This window comes from Leucopleurus acutus (assembly GCF_964270905.1).
Source record: "Leucopleurus acutus genome assembly, chromosome: 4".
Classification (NCBI taxonomy): Eukaryota; Metazoa; Chordata; class Mammalia; order Artiodactyla; family Delphinidae; genus Leucopleurus; species Leucopleurus acutus.
This window is the reverse complement of record NC_139146.1, coordinates 113518834-113544906: the sequence shown is the minus strand read 5'-3', so window position 1 is coordinate 113544906 and position 26073 is coordinate 113518834. Positions and strand designations below refer to the sequence as shown.

The 26073-nt window shown below is 35.7% G+C and overlaps 1 protein-coding gene across 3 annotated transcripts in view; it reads right to left on the bottom strand.

Moving 5' to 3' along the window:
• The window catches only part of BMP2K (BMP2 inducible kinase), a gene marked incomplete at its 5' end in the record, with an annotated part of 126504 nt that overhangs the window by 10737 nt on the left and 89694 nt on the right, over positions 1-26073 (bottom strand). The window contains 6 exons of one of the 3 annotated variants that reach the window (XM_082837594.1): positions 8161-8271; positions 15038-15195; positions 17653-17837; positions 18735-18833; positions 20225-20409; positions 25669-25829. In XM_082837594.1, the coding sequence (XP_082693720.1) occupies positions 8161-8271; positions 15038-15195; positions 17653-17837; positions 18735-18833; positions 20225-20409; positions 25669-25829 (899 nt within the window). Of the gene's footprint in view, positions 1-7972; positions 8272-15037; positions 15196-17652; positions 17838-18734; positions 18834-20224; positions 20410-25668; positions 25830-26073 lie in introns of those variants that run through there. The other 2 variants (XM_082837593.1, XM_082837592.1) reach the window with 2 other exon arrangements.

Here is a 26073-nt window from a genome sequence, read left to right as displayed (position 1 = left end):
TCTAAGTAGGGCATTCTTCTTTCCTTAAACTAAATACGGTAGAATGATACTTTGATGGCTTCTAGTCAGGATATTTTTATTTCTGTTTTGTGCCTTGGAACTACAAACTGTAAAAATTTCAGCTTTTTGAGTAATCCTCATCTTTTGAGGTTGGGTTTGATTGCAGGAAATAGCCAAAATCGAATCAGAGCCAAACCCTGAGAATAAGGTGAGTGACTAAGATAGACAATGCAGATTTGGGTAAACTATTAAGAACAGCAATGATGTTATGAAGTCTTAAATTCTCGTGTGGCATATAAATTCCTCTCTCGAGAACTAGTACTTATTTACACACATAAATTCTGCGTATTCTCACTGCTTTATGGCTTAATATACCTCAGATATAGAATTTCAAGATAGTGGTTCAAAGCTAACAAAGTAGTGCTTCAATTATTCAGTACCATCCATAAAATAACAAGCATTTACTAAATAAGTGAAATATCTAATTAACCACTTGGTAACTGTCTATATCAAAATATATAGTATACTTCCCTTACTTCATCAAAGTGTCCTTTGATGACCTGTGTTCTCATTTGGAGTCAGGTATTACTTAGTGTCTCAGCTTCCTCGGCTGTAAAGTAGGGACACGGCAATTATATCTGCCTCAGAGAAATGCAGCGGGGATTAAAGTGAGAATTCAGGTAAAGTGCTTGTAACAGTGCTGGCACATTGTAGGTACTCAGTCAAGGGCTGTATTATTGCTATTGCCAATGTATTATACCATCATTTCATGATTATTTGTGGAGTACCTACTATACATTTCTAATGGTACTGAGAAATGAATCAGAGAAGATCGTAACTAATATTGTCCTGAGTGAAATGCAGTGCCAAGGGGTTTTCATACATTCTCTCTTAACTCCCCACCATTTAGGCCCCCATACAACATTAGGGTGAAAACGTCCTGTAAGGTTTGCTACGATCTTTCCCCTTCAGTCTTATTAAACCACATCTTCAAAAATGTTCCCCTTGCTTTCCATGGCAGAGCACTATCAGGATGACTTCCTACCACTTCAAAATACGCAGTGTTACCAACCAATGCTCATCCCCCGGCTTTCTGGTTTCTCTTCTCATTTCTTTCTTTCAGTGACCTTAATCCTGTTTCATAGTTTCAACTATATCTTGAAAGCAAACAACAAGAAGAGATTTTTAAAGACCTAGTCCAATCTCTTTATATACATAAATAGCTTGAAACTAGGGAAAAGCTGAATGACTTGTCCAAGTTTAAGGCCATAGTGACTTCTTTGCTGATGACACTAGTTTTAAAACTCTCATCTGTAAATTCTACAATTAAACTACCAGTAGAATATCATCACCAGCAAACATTCAGTATAGCTTAGCACCAACCCCCTGCAAAATACCACAGACTTGTCGTGTGTTCCTTTTGTATCCTGCCTGAAAATTTACAAAAGCTATGCCTGAAAATTTTAAAAAACTAAAACAAAAAAACGAAAAACTAATAGAATGAGCACAGTATTGTTTCTATTTCAGTAAACAGTGTTTTGTTGAACGGTACGATAAATACTTTAACCCTGTAGGGTTAAGTTCTGGAAATACTATAAGGCTTTATCAACAAATGAAAGCATACACAACTTTACAAAATCCACAGAAGATCAACATCCAAAAAAGCCTCAGTTTCCTCATCTGTAAAATAAGGACAATAATGGAACTTACCTGATAGAGCTGAACATTAATAAAATTCATCTTATCTAGTGAAAGCTCATTAACTATTAGGGTGTGTGAGAGAGAGAAAGTTTATATTAGATTTTACCGAAGTATACTTTGATAATGAATTCATTCATCAAGGTACTGTACGGGGCATACAAAGATACGACAATTCCTGACTTCAAGAAACTTATCATTCACTTTAACAGTTGTGAAACCCATGTACTAATCCTGATTCTAGTGATCTGGAAAATGACTGACAGACGTACAAACAACTGGGAGGTTCTGAAGAACAAGCTTATCTAACCAAATGAATTTAAGAACATGAATCCACCAAATGAAGAACCTAAGAACATGAATTCATCTATTCCAAGCTCGGGTTTTCATGAAAAGCTATTCTAGATGCTAAAAGTTCAAAGACATCATAGTTTTACACAGTCCAAAAGATGACTCCAAACTCAAAAGCTAAAATTTATCATCAATTTTCAGAGACTTTCATATACTTAGTATTCTTTTAAACAAATACTTTGTGAAAAGAATGAGATCCTGGGTAATGCCGTACTATTTTAAATAAATACTGCAAATGTGTTCTTAAACCACATAAATGAACCTTTATAAACTATACCAAAAAACACAAAATATTTAGAATACATCCAAAACAATGTGGGGAGAGGGACATAGCTGCATCATACTATTCATATTATCATTCTTCTAATCAGGTTTCCATCTTTTAGAGGACAGTTCTTTTAGTTATAAAACAGGTGGTACATTTTTAATCACATAAGAAGCTTCCAGTTTCAAGAAAATTTTGTTTTGATGTTCTTTTCCTTGCTATCGGATTATAGAGGATGAATGGCTTGAAACTGCTATTGTAATTACATGCCTTCTGTTGTCTCATCGTTTGGGGTATAAGGGAGGGGATGTAAGACTTTAAAGCTCACTTTGAATTGGAAGCATACTGCCTGCCATCATTTCTCAGCAATTTACCATGCCAGACCCAAGGATTACTGGATTAGAAGGTTTTATCAAAATCTGTACGATTTCTCTCAAGACAGGCCAAGCGACAAGGCAGTATTTGCCACTCTGATTAAAAATGTCATAAAACTGACACTTCTATCACGTCACTCATATTATTGTAGGTTTTCATTCAAAACAAGTCCCTTGATACTTGAGGAATCAAGGTGACGGAGGAGTTGGACGTGAAGCTCACGTCGTCCCACAGATACATCAAAAACACATGTACAAGTGGAACAATTCACACAGAACATCCACTGAACACTGGTAAAACAAGTCATTTAACACTTTTGTTTTGCGACTGTTTATAGAACAGAGTTTAGCATCAGACAGAGCTGGATTCCTGCTTATAAACTATCTTACCTTAAGCCAGTCACTGATCCTGCTCTGAGATTGTTTCCACTGTACATGTACGGTAGGATTCAATAAGGTAACCATTCAATTCAATAAGGTAACTATTCAATTCAGTAAGGTAACCATTATTACTGACATTCTGGAAGAGGAAAATTCTCGATCTTCAAGAATTACTAGAATCTAAAGTTATAAACAGTACACTCATCATGGCTTATAAAATGACCCAGCAATTGGACTGACAATCTGTAATAATTTATGTTCCAACAAGTATTCGTTATATATGATGTGACCTTCCCAACCCTAAATTCAATTTAACTCCCTGTGAGATAATGAGACCCATGAGGTAGGTCTGGGGTTGGGGAGAGTAAGGGAAGTTCACCAAACCTAATTAAAGATGAAATGCAATACAAGAAATCTAAAACTTCAGTGACGAAATTCTTCAAATACTATACGTTTCAGAATTTGAGAGTGTTTATTAAAATTAGGTTGTCCACGCTGTAATTCAACTAACTGCAACACGATGCCTCGGGGAGAAGGAAGGCTGGGTGCGTTTCAGGACTGGGAACGAGCACCATGCTTTTAACAGGATGTTTGTGTGTACACTGTACTGAACAGTGGGAGTTAATGCTTTAATAAAAATAGAAACGGCACTGTTAAAACAGTTCTTGGTGGGGAACAGCTTCATAGACAGGTTCTACACTTCATTAAAAGATGTAATTCGGTAGTTAGCTTATTATTACTGGAACTCTGTACTACTACAAGCTAGATGGCAGCTTCAAAACTTATTTAACACTAAGATTTTGGAATTTAGTGGTAAGTAGTAAAACTACTATTTAATAACACTACCTACGAGAGCCACAATAGCGACCAACACTGAGGATGTTCGTGTGTTGTATAACATGCTCTCATTTAATCCTTTCAACAATCTCATCAACTAGCTAATATTATCCCCAATTTAAGATACAGAAACCCCCTAAGAAATTAGGCAACACCCGGTATCACATGGTTAATCTGTGACAGAACTAAGATTCATACCCAGGGCTTTATCATTCGAAAGTCAATGTTCTTTATGACACACCACACTACTAATATCAGCTTAGTAACCTGACATAAAAGGTATATATAGTTCCATTATAATTAAGATATCAGCTTATGGAATAAGATATTCCCTTTCTATACAGCACCAAACAGATTCTTGATATAATTATTTGATTTCTGGGTAAAAGAATAATTACAAAATTTAATCTTGCCCATAAAGAAATGTTTAAAGCTAAGAAGAAGGAAAGCTAGATTTGATTCATTTGAAGACATGGTCTACCAAAATGTTACCTTCAGCTAAGTTTCCTAAGAAGTCCCAAAGTGATAATCATGAGCCAAGGCAACCAACAGGCATCCATACAGACAAACTAGGGCTGCTGACTGTACCGGATCTGCCGTACATGCAGCTAACAAGGAGAAGAAACAGGTATTTTCGCCTCTAAATAGTAGAGGCTATGGGACCTAGGGTTAGGGGCACAGAGTGCAGCCATTCCTCTAGTAAAAGCCCCCTATCCCTTTTTTTGAAGCTAGAATACAATGAAGCAGTACCTTGAAGATTCACAAGGAAAAATTATGTCCAACAAAGAATTATTTACCCAGCCAAATTATCAGTCAAGTGTCAAGTTAGGCAAAAAAGGCAGCAAAGTTTAAAAGTTTTCCTCCCGTGCATATATATTTTCTCAAGAAATTTCTAGAGGAGTTGCTCTACTAACCAAGAAAGAGGAAGAGAGGAGATCCAAGAATTCCCAGGAGGATCGACGGGCAAAGGAAAATACTAGGATGATAAGTGCGTGGCAGGCACAGGAAGCAACCAACTCAGGCTGCGGAGCTCCGCCAGAGACATAATCAAGTAAAAATGAAAACGACAGCCACCTTAAATTGGGAGGAAATGTACGTTTCCAAATGGAGATGAATCAATGACAGGGTACAGAAAAAACCAGGGAACAAAACACAGTCATTTTTATAAACAACATTATAATTAACTCCAGGAAAAATAAAACCTTATAGAAGGAAATGTAAAAATGGTATACTGGACCTCAGTGACAAATACTTACATATGCATAAAATGTACACATTGAACAACATGGACAACCAACAACAGTGTCAAAACTGTACTGGAAATTAGCAAAAGGACAGGTGCATGTGATTGGGGCTGGGTGCTAACAGTGTAATTAATCTAAATCATCATTTTCCAAAATACGAAGTCTATACACATCATCTAAAATTGAAAAAAAAAGTAAGAAATAGAAGAATAAGCATGACATACTACAATGCCAGAAGTGAAAGATTATCTCCAGGGAGTCTGAACAGGGAAAGGGTATAGGGAGGGAGCAAGCAGAGAAGTGACTTTTTTTCATTATAAACCTTGTTAAATCCAACTTTTTAAAGTAGATACACATGTTATTTTAACTTAAAAATGTAGCTTAAAAATAATTTTATAAAATTATGATAAACTGAAGAAAAGCAAAGTAAAAACTAATTCATTATAATTTCAAAGTTAAGATTAAAAGTTTTAACAGCAATTTTTCTTTCCAAATAAAAAGAACACAATTCCTAATAAAACCAGTGTAAGGAACACTAGATTTAAGACAGTGTGTCTCTTAAATTCACTTTGCCACTACAATTCTTATAGCATTCTGCCTCATGACTGAATTCATTTTATTCTCAACTAGCACTCTCTATATGGTTTACCTAAAATTAAATTATGTTCAGAATTGTCAACTCTCAGGTTCAAGTAAGAAGGCTTATCACATATACATATCACCCTGTATTGCACACACACAATACTTAGAAGTAGTTTCTTGCCTTTCTTCTGTCCTAGTCCTATAGATCTCCAGATGCTCACAATGCCACCTGGAATATATTTTCAATGGGTAGAATTCCTTTTTCTTTTTCCAATTTCTTCATAAAGCTTATGAGGAAGTTTTTTGCTTCAGAGATTCAATTATTTTACTCTTAGAAGAAAATGAATGCCTTCAAATACTTTATTGTTACCTAAAAATTATTTATAACAAAGTATTTCTAATCTTGATGATGAATAGGTCAGTGGCAGTAAGTTATTTTCAGATTTTTAAATTTTGATTATGTATTTTGAATCTGATAAAAATAAATTAACAAAGCTAATAGAGCAAAGTGATTGCCTTCTCTCTGGAGGCACATTTCTCTTATGACCATTCCCTCCTTTATTCTAGTCTATGTACTCAATTTTTCATAACCAAACTATTCCAATGTTCTTATTAACACTAAATCTAAAAATATTTTTTGGAGCAGTAGCATTTATATCAAAGGGCATTTTTTATGGTCATTGTCCTAACACCAAGGAGTATGAATTTTTAGGAATAGTCATAATTTTTTCATACAGCCAATGAATATTAATAGGTACTTACTGGGTTCGCTACTGGGAAGGATTCAAAGACAGAAAATTCATGTTTTCAACCCTCAGCAAGCTTAAAATCTAATAGAGAAGTTAAATACCCAAAGGAAAAAAGAAAAACAAAATAGCAACAGCAGCAATCAAGCTCAAATCTGCGAGCATTATTTCTAACTACAGAAATCCTAGACCAACCCCAAAATAAGGGTGCCCAAGGAAAGGGCAAATCACTGAGGCTTACTCTAGTTCTTGATTCTCCTATTCATTTCCCCAGGGTTCTTTCAGAAGCTATTAAAGAACAGACAAGAAGTTGCATAGATATGTACAAACCTGAAGGGGATTATGTAATTCCTTCTAGAGTATGAAAAAGAGCTAGTACTGAAACCACTTTCTGCCACAAATATATCACTATCTGAAGTCAGTGAGTACCATGTTCTTGAGAATTTATAAAGACCATTTGAGCTATTATTTTAAAAAAAAAAACCAAAAAAAACAGTAACAGTTTTTGACCTAGGGTACTGGGGGTGTGAGGGAGTGCCTCTATACATATTAAGTAAACTGACACAGTAAATTGTCTTCCCCAGTTAATGATTTCATATCATTCATGAAAAAGATAATCTGAAGGAAGCTAACAGAAAATGACGAAAATATGGATTGCTTATTCAATAAACGGCAAAGAGTAAAAATATGGAACATCAAAGTATATAGAAACACTCTTAGTTACTGTACTGTTCTGGATAACCAAATCTGAATGTTGAAAGGCTATAACATTGCTTCAGTGTATTATCAGAAATCCTGAACACCTATTTCTTATTTTGGCTTTACATTCACAATGCTTTTCTTTTGTTATTGTTCTCTCTTGTATGAAGTTCTTTTAAATGGTAGTGATGATGTCACATATTTTACTTGCCTGAGTGAGAAATAAACGAAACAGAACCAAAGAACATAGCTGACAATTACCTTGAATATATTAAACAAAACCTTTACCTTCTAGTAAAGCATAATCAATTTCTTCCAATGCATTTCCCTTTTCTAAGATTAAACTCAGTTTTTCCACTCTAACTATACAAAATCAAAAATCCATTTATGCCAAAGTGGGATCCTATTCCATCCTAGTATCTTCGACAGCATTAACTAGGTAATTACTTTGAAAATATTATCATAAATATTCTTAAATGGTGAATAATTAAATTCTGGATTGAAATCAAAGCAAGGAGTAAGAAGAAAATAGGTACTTTGTCACAAGTTGTAACAAAGTCACTAATACTTTTTAAACACAGCTACAAGAGAGCATGTATAAACTAGGAAAACAGGATTTTTAAGCAAAAGCTAAGAATAAAAATGTCTATAAATGTATTTTAAGTATATAAAAGTGAGAGATATTTTCATGCATGAAATTTTTCAATACTATCCAATAGTCGAGGTAAAAAGAACCAGTTATGGTTCTACTACACAAATCAGCATTTTTCTGTGTTTGCAAAAGGCACAAATTGAATAACGCAATGGAAAGAACATTAGGAAAACTAGGATGGCTAAAGGTTAAAATAATTTTCTGTTCCATTTGCTGTAACTAAAACCTGATTCCTACTTTGGCTTTATAATAAGGGTTTTTGCCCTTGTTACTCTTATTGTTCTTGTGTGTATTTTTTATTGATAGTCATGATGTTACATATGTAACTTGCCTGAGTGAGAAATGAAAGGAACAGAACCAAAAGGATCTTCTGGAGGATGGTTATGTGGAGCAGAAAGTGGCTCTACATTCTTATCTGAGGATGCTCTCTCCTCGAGCCTGTCTGCAAAAATAAGATGAAACAAAACAAAAAATAAAATAAAAACAAAACGATCTTTAAATTTAAAAGTGGCATACAGTATAAATTAAAGTGAAAATTAAACAAAGCCTTCTTGAAAAATATGAGATTCAAAGTTCATCTGTTTAAGTATTAGTGGGTAGTCCTGAGTTTAATACATATTTGTTGCTACAAAGGCAAGTTTAACAATGTAATCACAGTGCTAGATTTCACTAAATACAATTAACCTAATAACTTAATTTGGTTTGTTTAAATACCAGTTGTCTTTAACTTGTGACATATTGGATCTGAAGTTAAACCCAGATTATTAAACAGAGACATATTTGGCAAACTTTCTCTGAAAGCACATATGGAAAAAATATTGCAAATGGTCATTCATTCATAAAATAGGTAAATCCTATTTCTCAATAGCAATAAAAAGTAATTCACTATATGTTACTTCATTTTATGTTATTGTTCATTTCTCATATTACTTGGTTAAACCATTCTCATACATACAAATGCAAAGATATAGATATTTCTCTACTAAATTAAAAGTCTTAACAACAGAATTCATTTTTTCATTCAACAAATAGTTGAGCATCTAGTATGTGCCAGGCACTGTTCTAGACAATGGGCATGCAATAGCAAACAAAACGAGGACTCCTGCCCTCATGGAGTTTATATGCTGGCATGGAAAAATGACTGATAAGCAACAAGCATGAGAAATAGAGACTGTTAAAGCTAGAGAGAAAAATGTAGAGCAGGGTAAAAGGAATTAAGGGTGCAGACACAGGTTGCAGTAATAAACAGAGTGAAATAGAGTGATTCTAACAGGTACGAGGTGAGAAAAGACTCCAAGGAGGCAGGAGTAGATACCTGGGGAAGAATACACCAGGCAGAGGAAGCGCTAGAGCAAAGGCTCGAGGGTGGGAGCAGGTCTGGTATGTCTGAAGAAGATTTAATATATCCTAATTCCCTAGTAGTGATTATTTTTCCCTGCTCTTAAACTCTGCACATCGCAGGCACTTTATCAGTTGAGAACTTCTGGATTTTTATAAAATGCCTATCCTCTGATTCTTGGTAATCAAATATATGCTATTAGGGACCCATTTTGCCCTTACAGATATTTTAAACATTCCCAGGACTATACTTTTCATGTTTAAGGAATTCTATAGGTAAACTATGCTAGTTTCATTTGAGTCCTAAGGGATGGCAGGATGGGGAGGGAGAATCCAAATAGAATTAGAATTCTTTAAAAATGACTCGTAACTGCAGAGTGAAACAAAAAGCCTCAAGTTAAAGCAGCAATCTCCTAGGACAGTGCTTCTCAAATTTAATGTGCATTCTAATCACCTGGGAGTTGTTAAAATGCAGATTCTGACTGGATGGTTCTGCAATGGATCCTGAAATTCTGCAGTTCAACAGGCTTCCAGATGACATGATACTGCTGGTCCAGGGAGCACAAGCTTGAGAAGGCAAGGCCCTAGAGTCTACAATATCCTGAAAATACTCAATTATTGCTATGGACAACTGATTCTTTAAACACCTTTATGATACATTTATGAGCTTTTATGGCTAAAACTAATTCTGCAACATCCACACGAAATTTTAGGTTGTTTAAATTTTTACTTAAAATTTTGTTTGAAGCACTAGTTAATATTTTAAGGCAACACATCTGACAACTGATTTATGCACAAATAAAATTTCCAAAACTTAAGAGGTTATTTTCAAATCCAATACAGAAATGGATAACAAAGAAAATTTATTTTAGATGTTCTTTTTCAGGGTGTTCACTGCATACTTAATTCAGGAAATCAGTAACAAATGCTGATTGTACTATGAAAAAAAGCTTTTTCATATTTTCTTGTCCAACATATTTTCTTGTAAAGAAGTTACTTTCATAGCAACTTTCTGAAAAAATAAGGCTGGAGAACACCTTATATAACCAAGGGTGTCTTTAATTTATTGTGGTGGGAAGCCACAATCAAACTTTAAGGAGAGGCCTAAGATTCACTGAATCACAGAGGATACCTGTGGGTTACCAATTTTACCAGGCCCTGATAAAATTATACTTATATATATATATATATTTGCATGTAAGTATATAGTTTATAGGTACTTAGGTCAAAATCAGGACCAGATTTCCTTCCTAAACCATCTGCATCATAATTGCCAGGACTCCCGTATAAAATGTATTTATACTCCTGTATAAAACCTGGGTCCTATCACAGACCTAATGAATCAGATTATCTGAGTAGAAGCTTGGGAATCTACATATTAACATATTCTCCAGGTTTATAAACCACTACTGTTCCAATGGTTCCCAGCATATAAAAATGCAAAGTTACCACTAAAGTTCTTTGAATCCTCATGCAGTGATATATTATCTCCATCTATCTATGGTAAATTCATGGTAAATGTATAAACAGCACCATGTAGTTATGACAAGAGTACAAATACTATCATGTAGGGGTAAACAAATATTTTTTATACATGGGGTCCCCATAAGTTAAAATATGAAGATACTGTTCCATACAAAGTTCATTTATCCAATTATTTCACAACAGGAAGCAGAATAAACTCACTATAAAATGAATCATGCTCTCATTGTTCCAAATAACACAGGATCAATTTTTCCATGGAAGATTTTTAAAAAAACATTTAGATTTCTAAAGTTTACATGATAATCTGGGCCCCAGGGCACAAAATAAAAGATAAACATACATATTAATTTTTTTAATTATCAATTACCTATAAATAAAAACTAACAAAATGGTATGTAGAGTTTCAAATACATAGTCACCCCTAAAATGTATTTAAGCTCCATTTTCAAAGAACTGGTTTTCTTTTCATTAGAGCAAAACTTGAGCTTGATTTGTCCAATATAAGAAACTTACCTCTTCCTGCCTTCCCAAAAGAATTGTGTGCAGAATAAAGACAGTATCTTTTCAAGAATTATAATGGATACAGATGGCAAAAATACAGGATTTTAAAATCCTAAAATCAAACTGTATTTCATACTATCATCAGAAAATTAATATACTCTAAAAAGTTAATTCAGCAGCTTATATGGATAATGGCTTGAATAGCCAAAAGGTTAAAGAATAAGGTTTAAAAGTACAGTCTTCATCTGATACCTTTGACACTGTTCTAATATACCTGAAAAGTTCTGTTATTCTGCCCTAAAGGAACAGCGATAGGTCTGAATCAGCTTAAAATGGTGAGAGTTAATGTTTTACAACAAACTAACTATATATACAGATGTTTATATCTATTTCATACTGTGGCTTCAGAAAAAAACACCCAACACATTCAGTAGAATATGCAAAGCAGCCACAGTCTTTAGTTTCTTCCTTTTAGTTATTTTGATGCAATTTTAAACAGAAATAAACAATAAATCCACTATCAACAAGAAAACAATATTCCATCAAGTATTACTTTTAATTAACATGTAGAGCTACACAACTATTCAAACAAATGCAACTTAAAAATTTTCCCAATGCAAACACCTGTATTCTAATTCGTGTTTAATGTATTAAATATTATGACAATTAGATTTCTGAAGTTTACATACTAATCTGGATGCTTTGATACAAAAGACCATGAAAAATACAAGCTTAAACTGTAAAAAATACTGAGACTAGCTTTATTAATAACGCTTAATTTCGATTTAATGTTTTAGTCTTAAATAGGAACAGGTAAAAAATTCCAAACCATAAATATTGTTACACTGAAAGCAAAAGCAAGAAGAATTTGATTTATATTTTATATGTTAAATCCCTTTGCCAGCTGGATTCAACTGTTCTCTTAAAGATCACTAAAAAACCGGTTTTTTTTATCACCAGTTACTGGTATCTTGGAATTTTAGTATTTCAAAATATAATTTTTAAATTACCTTCTGGAAAATACACACAAGTAAAATATTTCCTAGACAGCACATCTTTTTGCTTTTTTTTTTTAATAAATAACCACATACCATTTAAAAACTAAAAGCTCAAATGGCAATGTTTTATTCTGAACAGTCATTACATGGGCAATGCCTATATTTTTAAGGACCATACATAAAAGTATTCAGTTTCTCACTGGAAAGCTTTCATAAGCCAAATATAAAAAATCTCAGAAAGGACTTTGAAAAATTGTTGATAAATATCTGTGCTGAGAAGAAAGATAAATTTGATATTCCAAACACACTGATAATTTATTCATTTTGGAAAAAGTTGATAGGGACAGAGGAACCAACCAGTAATGACCAACAATCAATTTTCATTACACCGTTAGTCTAGTGAAACTCTTAAGGTTCTAGAAGAGGTCTTTTGCCCATCGGTGTAATTTAAACCCTTATCAAGTAGATCAAATATTAGATACCTTATTGGTTGTGAGTGAAACGGGTGCTAAGATGACTCAATATTACAATAAAGTCAAATCTGGGAGGAAATCTTTCTAAACTACATTCTATACTTTATTGATTTCTTTATAAACTTTATTAAAGACATTTCAGCTTTTTTGAACCCCATTACTATAACTATCAATTATTAAGGGAAAACCAGACATTTTTCCATCTCTTTCCATACTGTCATACATCACTTCTGCTGTTGATGTGTTTGCCCACAAAGCCCCTTCTATTTGGTTTTTTTAATTGCCAGCTGAGAAACCTGACAGTTTAGATATAATTTTTAAATGCTGGTTATAGAGCAATAACCTCAGGAGTCAGAGCCCAAAGACTTATACAGAAGGTGAGAAAAGCAGAGGTGACATTTATGGAGTGCCCAGACTCTTTAAAGACATTATTTAATCTTCTTGACAACCCTATGAAGTAAGCATCATTATACCCAGTTTATAAATAAGTAAGTGAAACAGCAGTTAAGTGACTTTACAGAGGTAAACCTAGTTAAATGACTTGGCCAGGTATCAGAATTCACGTTTTCTGGTGCTATGTGCCAATTTCAGTACACTGTCCTTGTGACAGTGATTTCAATAGCTCGGGGACCATCTAGGCAGTTTCCCAAATGGCTGAGTTGCTCCATATCTGACCTCCAGATAAAGTTCCTCCTGCACTGACATTTGGAACTTAGTATCTTTCCATATCTAATGCTGCAATGAAGTCTGAACTCTCTTTTGTGTATGTATACAAACACATACACAAATTACACATGTAATCAGACCTTAAAGTTTGAAAGCAAATAGCTGGTTAAGAGTTTTACATGCTAAATCCAATTTTTATGAAGTTAGGTATACATGAATATTTGTATGCCATTCTTGCCTATGCAAAGTAACTAACACTTGGGTGTCACTACAAATTTTAGGGAGCTTAGAATAACATTTTTATAAGGCACAAAAAAATGTGAATACTTTACCCATTCCATAAATTGATTTATTTTTTAAAAACAGTGGGGAGGGGAATGTTCACCCAAAGAGTAGAAAACACTGATTTAGCAAACCTTAGTTACTATCCTGGTCAGAATACATTAAAATGAATATCTTAATTTTCCCTTTTGCTTTAAAAATAATTCTGTAAATTACAATGATTGGTTACCCCCTGTATCTCCCTATCATCTCCCTAAAGGAAAGAGATATTTTACTTCCTTTTTTAAATATCTTGCTTTGGGGACCACTCAACATAAATTGTAGGAAAAATGCCAAACAAAAATGTTGTAGTTTAAAACAAATTTTTTTAATAAAAAAAAAAATGTAAGACTGGTTTTACCAAAGTCAACAAACCTTTATTAAAGGCTCAGAACTCATTTTTATATCTGCATTTAATCAATTTAATTTTTCATAATCATATAACCAATATGTAAAATACCAATTTAAATTCCAAACAACTATTCTTACATGAATTCAGGGCATTTACAAACTTTATATAAAATATATACCAATTTGGAACAAAGTACTTCATCTAATTAATGTTCTCATAAGGCCAGTTACCTAAAATAAAATAGAAACTAGGAACTATACCTAGGGACCATCAAGACCCTCTTTTCACATGCAAAATGGGGAAACACACTGGACACACACGTGCGCACACACACCCCCAAGACTCAGAAACCTGACAATTATCTATAGACTCCAGGAGTGAGCTTTTTGCTACTGTTTTGCAACCTCCCCAAAATACTCCATACATACCTTTTCCAAAAAATAACTTCTAAAATATGTATAGCGAGACTTGACATATATATTAGGTAGTTTAAGATAAGGCAATGACTGCAAGTAAAAACATTGAGATATCTGATTTAAAATGGAAAATAATTTATTTCACTTTTGCCATACCAGGACAACAAGGCAGCCCGTTTATGTCACCACTCATTAAAGGGACATTACAAAACATTAACATAATGTAGCAGCCATGTTTTCTTTCAGGCACTTTCAAAGGGCATCTCAGACCCACAATATCTTCTACTGAGTGTGCAAGAAAACAGAGCTGCAAAATGATTAGTAAGGCAAGATACTAATCTCTCCCTTTTTATTTGAGCATTAATTTTCCATTTTTTGGAGATTTCTGAATTAACATTCAAAGATATGCAGTATTTAAGTGCTCGGAATCAGCATATTATCAGCAATCTTGGGTTTAACAGCTACTATCAAGCAATTGATTTCTAAAGCACACAATATAGTTTGATAGTATATGTAAAAGAAGATGGCCTGAATTTTGCCCTCAAATGCACAAAAAGAATTTTCTCTTTACCATCCCAAAACAGTCTTTGGCCTTGCTGAATAATTATAGAGCTGTTATTTTACTGTGAAGCAAAATAAGCCTTCAAGTGTCCCTTACTTGATCTTAGAAGGTCAAATTCTCTGTCCAACAGTTCCTCTTCTGTTAACTTGGAGAAATTATCCTCTCCAAAAGGATTCCACCCTGACATATCAGGTGGGTTACTGATGTTCTTCTGATTTGTAATATTTGCAACTGCCTCTTTATCAGCAACTGACCTAGAGTAAAAATTAAGAGAGGAAAAAGGAGGAAAAAAATACATTATAATTGAAAATTTTAAAGTTTCCTAGTTCATACTTTATAAATACCTGGAAAAGCAGATCATTTTACTATGATGGAGGTGGCAGTAAGGGCATGGATTGGAAAGGAGACCACATGGGATTTGAATCACCTCCATAAAGGTCACTAGCTGTGTACCCTTGGGCAAGTTCCTTAACTTCTCTAGGTCTCAACTTCCTTATCTGTGAAACAAGAGTAGCAGTATCTACCTCATAGGGTTACTGGGAAGATTAAATGATTTAATACATGTAAAGCAGAGAGAACATAAATAAATAAATAAGCACTCATTAAATATTAACTATTATTTATCATAGTGAATAAACCTTAAAGTGAAAATCAGTTCCCATATCAAACAGTATCACTCTAAAATCACTACTGAATAAGGTGATTTTATGTCCTGGTTATGCTGAGAGACATCACAATAATTTTCCTTTTGACAAAGACATTCTCTACATAGCTACCAACAAAAGGTGAGCTGCTAGAATTGCTTTATGAATTGCCTAAAACTAGAGGAGGGTTATTTTCTATATAATAAATTATTTGTGGTGTTTAAAATATTTATAGTCTGGGGCTTCCCTGGTGGCGCAGTGGTTGAGAGTCTGCCTGCCGATGCAGGGGACACGGGTTCGTGCCCCGGTCCGGGAAGATCCCACATGCCGCGGAGCGGCTTGGCCCGTGAGCCATGGCCGCTGAGCCTGCGCGTCCGGAGCCTGTGCTCCGCAACGGGAGAGGCCACAACAGTGAGAGGCCTGCATACCGCAAAAACAAACAAACAAACAACAACAACAAAAAATCTATAGTCTGGCGCCTAGGACTACTGGTTCTATGAAATTTATCCAATAGGCCTCTTGGCTTTTAATAGAAGATGAGAGTTTAAAGCCTTCTTAACCTAAGAATACCTGGGTACCTCTCCCTCAACCCAGCCTGGAAATACAGCACAGGCACGAGGCAGTATAACAAAGTTGTCAAGTTCATTTAACAATTCAGATCCAGATCTTCTAACACTGGTAATGGAGGGAGAATCTCTATGTGCTTCTAAAGAAGTATCTCAATTTTGCAAGCCTTGACTCATCCCCTTAAATTCACCTTCCTCTTACGAGCTCACTTCCATTGCCACCACACAGATCTTGAAAGGGAAGAAAGGGCAAAAGTTGCCCATTTAATCCCCTAGCCCAAGCCCCTTCAGTATAGTTGAGCCAAGAATGGAACGTTTGAACACTCACTGAAAGCTAGAATTGGCCAACTAGTAGATAGTCTTTCTAGTAAATATAACTTAGGTATCTTAATAATAAATGTAATTCAGTTTAGAACCCACTCTAGGAATGCATCAACTGCCTCCGTATGAAGGAATCCCATCTCTAATTCCGAAACTACCTTCAAGGACTTTCCGAGTTCTAGAAACACAGATAAGAGAGGTTAAAACTCAAAGAGAAATGGGCATGCCCCTCCTGCCTGTCAATGATCCTTTTACAACTTTAGAATTCCCGATCTGAATCATCTTCCTCCTGTTCCTGGAATGAATTTATGGATTCTTCTTCGTAGACTGTAACTCAAGGGAGGGTGTCACCTTAACCTACACTTCAAACATGTGTTAAAATACGTCTGCAAGTTCTTTGACACTCCTCCCTTCAAAGGGTGGAACCAAATTCCCCTGCCCTTGAATGTGGGCTAGATCTAGTGACTCAGATAACAAATGAAATATGGTGGAAGTGCCAACGTGTGACTTCTGAGACTAGATCATAAAAGGCATCAAATGTTCCTCCTTGCCCTCTCTTTTGGACCACGTGTTCTGAAAGAAACCAGAATAAACAATTCCTTGTTCAAAACAGTCTTTGATTTTGCCAAAGAGAATACTCAAGCAGCCTTTTAGAGAGATCCATGTGACAAAAAACTGAGGCCTCCTGCCCAAAGCCATGTGAGTGACCTTACAAACAGATCCACCAGTACCAGGCAAGCCTTCAGTGGACTGCAGCCCCAGCCAACATCTTAACTGTAACCTCATGAGAGACCCTTCCCTGGTCATAACCATACAGGTAAGCTACTCCTAAATTCCTGATCCATAGAAAGTGTGTGAGATAATAAATGTTTATCATCGTTTTAAACTACTAAGTTTGTCAAACAAAGAATGTCTTAACATATAAGCTAATAATTTTCTTAGCCTTAAATGCTGCTGGATGTTGCTAAGCCTTATTTGCAAATAGCAGTTAGCAGAATTAACTGATGGAAATGGAAAGAACGATGGAGATGCAAAGGGGTCAGGAGAGAGGACTAGTAAGAGAACAAAGGGAACTCTAAGATGGGCTCTAAATTAATTCAGGAGCCACTAAGTGACTCTACTCCATGATAACACCCACTGCCACAATAATTTCCTTTGTATTCAATGGAAAAATACTTGCCTATTGGCACTATAAGAGGAGTCCATTATGGTTCCAACCTGAGCTGGAAGTGATGAAGTGTAGGACACTAAGGCTGGTGAGAACTCTTGAGGGGAAGTGAGATATTCTGGTGATGCCTGTTGTTGAGACTGCTGATGTTGAGCTAGCATTTGCTGCTGCAAGAAAGCCTGCTGATACTGCTGCATCTGAAACAAAAAATGCCATTATACAAAACAATGCTCAAGGTCACTAAAGCACTGTTAGCATTGCCCCTATTTACTATGCTCTTTCCTTTTCACACTGGCAACAAAATCAGAAACCTGAAAAACAAGTTTTATCTGCAGGAGCAGCTCGCTACTAGAAAACTACAAGGTGAAATAAATCTAAAGGACTCCCCTGGTGGTCCAGTGGTTAAGACTTTGCCTTCCAGGGCAGGGAGAGGGGGTTCGATCCCTGGGGGAACTAAGATCCCACATGCCTGGTGGCCAAAAAACCAAATCAGAAATAAATCTATTTAAGAAGTTGTTTAACTGGACTTACTGTGGTGATCATTTTGTAATATATCCGAATATCAAAATATTACGTTATCTCAGATAGACAGTTTCAGGTAAACGAATATAATCTTATGTCAATTATACCTCAATTAAAAAAAAAAGGAACTGGAAAGTTAGCGTCACCTGGCAGGATTCAAAAATTCTCCTTTAAATAGTTTAATAAAAAATGATATGGTAGTTTAAAGTCACTTGGTATAGCAGTTGCTGTAAAAACAGGTCAAACTATTCTCTGAAGCAAATGCAACTTTCCTTTGGGTTTCTTTTCTTTTCTTTTCTTCAACAGACATTTGCCAAACGAGAGAGACATATGACAAGAGATCCTGGGTAACCAATCATCTCCTTATACTATCAGATAAGATGTGCCAGATCCACGTTCAGCCCAATGTAAAGCTGCTTGAGAATACATATCTGGCTTTGATAAAATACATGTTAATAAACTAACGAGTTGATTCTGAATTATTAAATTCTGAATAATACAATTCGTACTGTGAATTCCAACACTGGAATGTATACTCAGAGAGAAATCTCTAGAAATTACATAACGCTTACCACTGTAGGATACTGTGATGCAGAAGGTTGCGGCTGATATACTGAATGCATTAAAAACTGTTGTTGAAGTATCTGTTGCTGTTGCACTGCATGTTGATACTACAATTGGAAAAACAAACTCATCAGTATTACTCATGCCTTTTTTGTGCGAGAACCTTTTTTTTTAGGTATTGATCTTACCATAACAATGACTTGGGTACTCAATAGTCCAAACACTAATGTAAGATACCTATAGTCAGTAAGTGACTATAACTTAAATCAGCTTATTGGAATTGGTTTCAAAATTATCAATGAAACATAACAGATTCAACTAAAACCATCTCCAGCACAGTTTAAGGATGTCTGGAAGAAACCTAAACCTAAACACGTTTACCAGCTGACGAAGACCCCTGAAGTGACTTGTGTCCAGGAACCATTACAGTAAATTCCCAAGATCCTCTGTCTCCCCTTCAATGATATCTTCTGGCCATCCAATGGCACCCCTATTTAACTATCCTCCACTCTGGGTCTATCAGTCAAGACCAGAGGACGGGGTACACCCATGAGAAGTAGCATACATATAAACTGGCTCAAAAATAGTTCAGAAAATGATGGAAGGATGATGATGACAGTCATTAAATTTAAAATAGTTTAGTGCTAACTAGAGATGCGCAGGTTCTGATGAGGCAAAGGACAGACTAGAACTTCAGGTCATATTTTTCTATGTCCCTTCCAACTGTAAATGCCAACCCTACACACACACACCCAACAAAGGCAAAAAAAGAAAAAATAACAAAAACCCAAGACAATATTACTTCTGAAAGTCTTAATATCACCTTTCCAACAATAACATTATTAGGCTATATATATGAACTCAAAATGTAACCTGAAAAAGATAATATTCATCATAAATTGCAGTACTTATTTGCAATGCCAAATGACTGGGTGAACATCGTTTGCTTCATAAAGCCACGATACAACCTATTACAACAGGAGTATTCTTGAGTATCTCACAGAATGCAAATAAAATATATATTCTTTTTTTTAAATTTTTTATTTATTTATTTTTGGCTGCGTTGGGTCTTCACTGCTGTGAGAAGGCTTTCTCTAGCTGCGTCGAGCGGGGGCTGCTCTTCGTTGTGGTGCTCAGGCTTCTCACTGCAGTGGCTTCTCTTGTTGTGGAGCGTAAGCTCTAGGCATGCAGGCTTCAGTAGCTGCGGCATGTGGGCTCAGTAGTTGTGGCACACGGGCTTAGTTGCTCCCTGGCATGTGGGATCTTCCCGGATCAGGACTCGAACCCGTGTCCCCTGCATTGGCAGGCTGACTTTTAACCACTGCACCACTACAGAAGTCCAAACTACATATTCTTTTAATAATCAGGAAACTGAGCAAAATGTTTACTCCAATCTACAGTTCAAAGTACCCATGATACAAAAGGGAATTCACTGCTATTCAAGAGCGGCATGAATTCCACAACAGTACTTCTGTATCTCAAGTAACAAAAGAATCACCTGCTGCATATAAGCATCCTGAAGTAGCTGCTGCTGCTGCTGAGGATGACGATGCTGCAGATGAAGCTGCTGCAATCTCCAGTCTCCCTGCTGTAACTGCTGAAGTACTCGATGCTGCTGTGGAGGCTGCTGAGTGGGCCCCTGACCCAGTAAAATCTCAGGGCCATTTCCAGGTCTCAGCGCTCCTATAAGAGGTTTCCGAAAACTTACATTAACATACTCATGACTTCAATAAAATGGCTGCATTTCAAAACACGCATTCCAATAATCATTAACCAAGGCATTCATATCCTCATCTTATAGAAACTTCCATGTGCGTACAGTCTAAAGGGATTATTTACTACAATAAAAGTACCCATGAAAGTTAATTTTGTCAGTTACCACTCGTGAACAAGTCAACATCTCAGAAACACTTAATCTTTCACACTTCATCTCTCCATGAACACACCAACCATGCCAATTTGAAATGCTCCACATTTCTCAACTGTATCATGCACCATCACGAGTCTGCATCTTTGCTGACATGATTCTCTGTCTAAAATGCCACTTTCCACCCACTGCAACTCTTCTTACCTTTAAAGTTTATCTCAAATCTCTCTTCCTTCTTCCTTCCTTTAGTGCTTCCACTCAGTTTATAAAGTTTCTTTTTGCCTTGCACATATTAATTGTTTACATGGTTATTTCCTAACTGAAGGATGGGGTGAAGACTTATTTATTATTTCTTTTAGTGCCCCAAAGAACTTTTTACATAACAGATGTTCAATAAATGCTGATGTAGTGAATCTACTAACACTGTCTCCTAAACAGGCATTTTTTTATAAGCTTTATAAATTTTACCATAGGAAAATCCTATGAATAAACTTTTGAAATAACCGAAAAAGGATGAGACAGACAACTTCAAAAAGAGGAAATTCAATATACTATAATTTCTATATTCTCTTCCAACAAGTTACCATAAATTCAAATATGACTCTTTAACCCTAAGGGGAGAAAAGGACGGAGAGTGCAAGAAGAGAGAGAGAAGGATTCTTTTTCATCAATGTTAATGTCTTCAAACCTCCACAGGCCTTAAGAATATACAGTGCAGAAAAGACAGTCTCTTCAATAAGTGGTGCTGGGAAAACTGGACAGCTACATGTAAAAGAATGAAATTAGAACACTCCCTAACACCATACACAAAAATAAACTCAAAATGGATTCAAGACCTAAATGTAAGGCCAGAAACTATCAAACTCTTAGAGGAAAACATAGGCAGAACACTCTATGACATAAATCACAGCACAATCCTTTTTGACCCACCTCCTAGAGAAATGGAAATAAAAACAAAAATAAACAAATGGACCTAATGAAACTTAAAAACTTTTGCACAGCAAAGGAAACCATAAACAAGAAGAAAAGACAACCCTCAGAATGGGAGAAAATATTTGCAAATGAAGCAACTGACAAAGGATTAATCTCCAAAATTTACAAGCAGCTCATGCAGCTCAATATCAAAAAAACGAAAAATCCAATCCAAAAACAGGCAGAAGACCTAAATAGACATTTCTCCAAAGAAGATATACAGATTGCCAATAAACACATGAAAGAATGCTCAATATCATTAATCATTAGAGAAATGCAAATCAAAACTACAATATGAGATATCACCTCACACCAGTCAGAATGGCCATCATCAGATCTACAAACAATAAATGCTGGAGAGTGTGTGGAGAAAAGGGAACCTTCATACACTGTTGGTGGGAATGTAAATTGATACAGCCACTGTGGAGAACAGTATGGAGGTTCCTTAAAAAACTAAAAATAGAACTACCATATGACCCAGCAATCCCACTACTGGGCATATACCCTGAAAAAACTATAATTCAAAAAGAGTCATGTACCACAATGTTCACTGCAGCTCTATTTACAATAGCCAGGACATGGAAGCAACCTAAGTGTCCATCGACAGATGAATGGATAAAGAAGATGTGGCACATATATACAATGGAATATTACTCAGCCATAAAAAGACACGAAATTGAGTTATTTGTAGTGAGGTGGATGGACCTAGAGTCTGTCATACAGAGTGAAGTAAGTCAGAAAGAGAAAAAAAAATACCATATGCTAACACATACATATGGAATCTAAAAAAAAAAAAAAATGGTAATGAAGAACCTAGGGGCAAGATGGGAATAAAGACGCAGACCTACTAGAGAATGGACTTGAGGATACGGGGAGGGGGAAGGGTAAGCTGGGACAAAGTGAGAGAGTGGTAGTGTATATATGGACATATATACACTACCAAATGTGAAATAGATGGCTAGTGGGAAGCAGCCGCATAGCACAGGGAGATCAGCTCGGTGCTTTGTGACCACCTAGAGGGGTGGGATAGGGAGGGTAGGAGGGAGGGAGATGCAAGAGGGAGGAGATATGGGGATATATGTATATGTATAACTGATTCACTTTGTTATAAAGCAGAAACTAACATACCATTGTAAAGCAATTATACTCCAATAAAAATGTTAAAAAAAAAAAACACTCCACAGGCCTTAAATTCAACACCTCTATGAAAATCGTTTTATAACTATTTCTAATTCTTCCAATTACAAAAAAATGGCATGTTCATTTTAATTATTCTTGAAAATGTTTATAAAAGTACAGGAAGAAAATTAAAACCATAATTCCGCCACACAGACATAACCACGATTAGCCTTTTAAGTGTATTTATTTCCAGTTGGAAGAGTATTAAAAAGTTCAGCTCCTGAGCTATACATTCATCTTTTAAGGCCCTGATGTCTAACTGGAGAACACTTTCAGCTGCAGGTGAAGCGCAATCACAAGCCAATGAGCATCATGCAATAACTCATGGAACTCACCTCTCACCTCACAAACTGTGACTTCTCTTTAGTGTTATCAAGCTGAATAGAGCTCCTTGTTTCTCAAGCCAAGCCCACAGAGCACCGGAGAACTCCCAAAAAACAACACTACAATCCTACATGAAAACCATGCTTCCGAGTACATCATTAAATCCTCATACTATTATTCCCCATTTTGCAAATGATGAAATGAAGGCTCAGAGAAGTTCAGTAAGTTCATGAGTTAAAGACAAATGATAAACTGGAAGAAAATATTTACAATATATTTGGCAAAGAATATTCAGAATACATAAAGATAAAATCTTCAGAGCAATAAAAAGTAAATAAAAGACAAACAATCTCATGGAAAATTGCAAAAGACAATTCACAGAAGAAAACAAATGGTCAGTAAACGTGAAACAGTACCGTTAATCAGGAATATTAAAATAAAATCAAAAATGTTTCACCTGTCAATAGGGAAACATTTTTTAAAAACCAATACTATCAAGTGTTGGTAAAGACAAGGTGAAAGGACACTCACACCTTGTTGGTGCTGTAGCATAAATTTCTGAAGTCTTCTTTGGATGGTAATTTGGCAGTATCTGAATAATTTTAAATGAGTGTACTTTAATAGCTTCCTCAGAAGAATGCTGACATGGAAATCAAGTGTTCATTATATAGATGTTTACCACAACGCTATTAATAATAGCAAATATTGGAAATAACCAAAAAAGTTTTATAAACTATCGTACATTCATATGATGGAATATCACATACCTATTAAAAACTACATGGTAGATCTATATGCACTGATATGCAAAGCTCTCCAAAGTATATTAGGTTTAAAAAAAATCAAGTTGTAGAGAACTATGTATAGTACGAATCCATTTGTGTTTAACCCAACGTGAATTATTTATATCTGTGTATATGCATGCAAGAACATAAAAAAGGACTAGGAGGGTGTATACCTAACTGCTGCTAGTTTACTCTGGAAAGAAAAAGAATGGGGACTTCTACATTGTTCTGAATGCTATTGTATTGTATGAATATATTTTAAAATTTTATTCATGTGTTACTTTTTTTTTAACATCTTTATTGGAGTATAACTGCTTTACAATGGTATGTTAGTTCCTGCTTTATAACAAAGTGAATCAGCTCTACATATACATGTATCCCCATATCTCCTTCCTCTTGCGTCTCCCTCCCTCCCACCCTCCCTATCCCACCCCTCTAGGTGGTCACAAAGCACCGAGCTGATCTCCCTGTGCTATGCGGCTGCTTCCCACTAGCTATCTATTTTACATTTGGTAGTGTATATATGTCCATGCCACTCTCTCACTTTGTCACAGCTTACCCTTCGCCCTCCCCATACCCTCAAGTCCATTCTCTAGTAGGTCTGTGTCTTTATTCCTGTCTTACCCCTAGGTTCTTCATGACTTTTTTTTTTTTAGATTCCGTACTTTTTATATAAGATTTAATGAGAAAAGCAATGTTAAGCGATGTACAGGGCTTCCCTGGTGGCGCAGTGGTTGAGAGTCCGCCTGCCGATGCAGGGGACGCGGGTTCGTGCCCCGGTCCAGGAAGATCCCACATGCTGCAGAGCGGCTGGGCCCGTGAGCCATGGCCGCTGAGCCTGCGCGTCCGGAGCCTGTGCTCCGCAACGGGAGAGGCCACAACAGTGAGAGGCCCGTGTACCGCAAAAAATAAAACCGAATAGCATCTCCAACCCAAACACTGAATGCTTACCATGAAACAGAATTTTCCTAGATACCATACACCTTGTTATTTACTCTTTATAATAGGCAGAATGGCTGTTTTCCCATTTTACAGAAGAGAACAGTGAGTCTAAGAAATGGTAAAATGGGAATTGGACATAAAAGACTTCAAATTCCCCTTTTGTTCCCTTTTCCCTTTCCCTATTCCTCCATCGGGTATGCCTGATCACCACAGGCTTATGTTACATCAGATAACATAAATGTCTTCCTTGAGCATATACTTTACCTAATAGTAGTAACAGTAGTTAATAGTGAACATTTCTTAAGGACATATTATGTGGCAGGCATTATAGTATGCAGTCATTTAGTCTTCACAACAGTCCCATAAGATAGGTACTAGTATTTTCATAACACATATTACTAAAAAATAGGAGAAATAGGACTCAAATCCAGGTTCTTAAGACTCAACATGTAGGCTTTTAACCATTAGAGTATCCTAATTTAAAACATACTAGTTGAAAACACTTTAACATTAAAGCTTTGTAAGCCTAGAGTTTCAAATTCCTCCTTTCCAATACAATATAGAATTTTCTATACTCTTGAACTTTAGTATCAACCTCGAACCCTACTAGTCGATGACTCTAGAGATAAGCAGGTTGTGAGCTTTTCATACCATACTTTTATACTACCCGTACCTTACTTTTGCTGACAACGTTAGGAAAACAATTAGGTGGGTTTATTAGACATTAGTAGCTTTATGTTTCTTAAAGCACTATGTGACATATCTGCTTCACAACAGTAAGTCTGCCAATAATTTACATTTCTAGGAAATCGAGCCATAAAAGGTTTATGTAAATTAACTAAAAAGGGGACGAGGTTGGCAGAGCTGTATCACCTTTTGGTCTGTGGTTACTGAATTCACCAGGAGCTGGGACTTTAACAGGTATTGCTGAACTTTGAATGGTCAGCACACTAGGAGTGGCAGTAGTAGAATTCGCCTTTGGTCTCTGTCTTGGTGCAATTGAGGTTTCTGTTGGTCCAATGGTATCTGTTATTCTACAACAGAAGAACACATGTCATTCCAAATACTGGGATCATTTCTAACTTACTATTTGTTCTATAAAGGATCTATTTCAACAGATGCATATTTATTATTATTGATGATCATGTTAGTCCTCTTGGCTTCTTCCTAAGTCTCATTTTCAAGTACTAAATGTTTAATGAAGATAAGAAAGTAAATAAAATAAACCTAACCAATTTCCTCAAGCCAGATTGCTACCACTTATAGTCTGCCACCGGA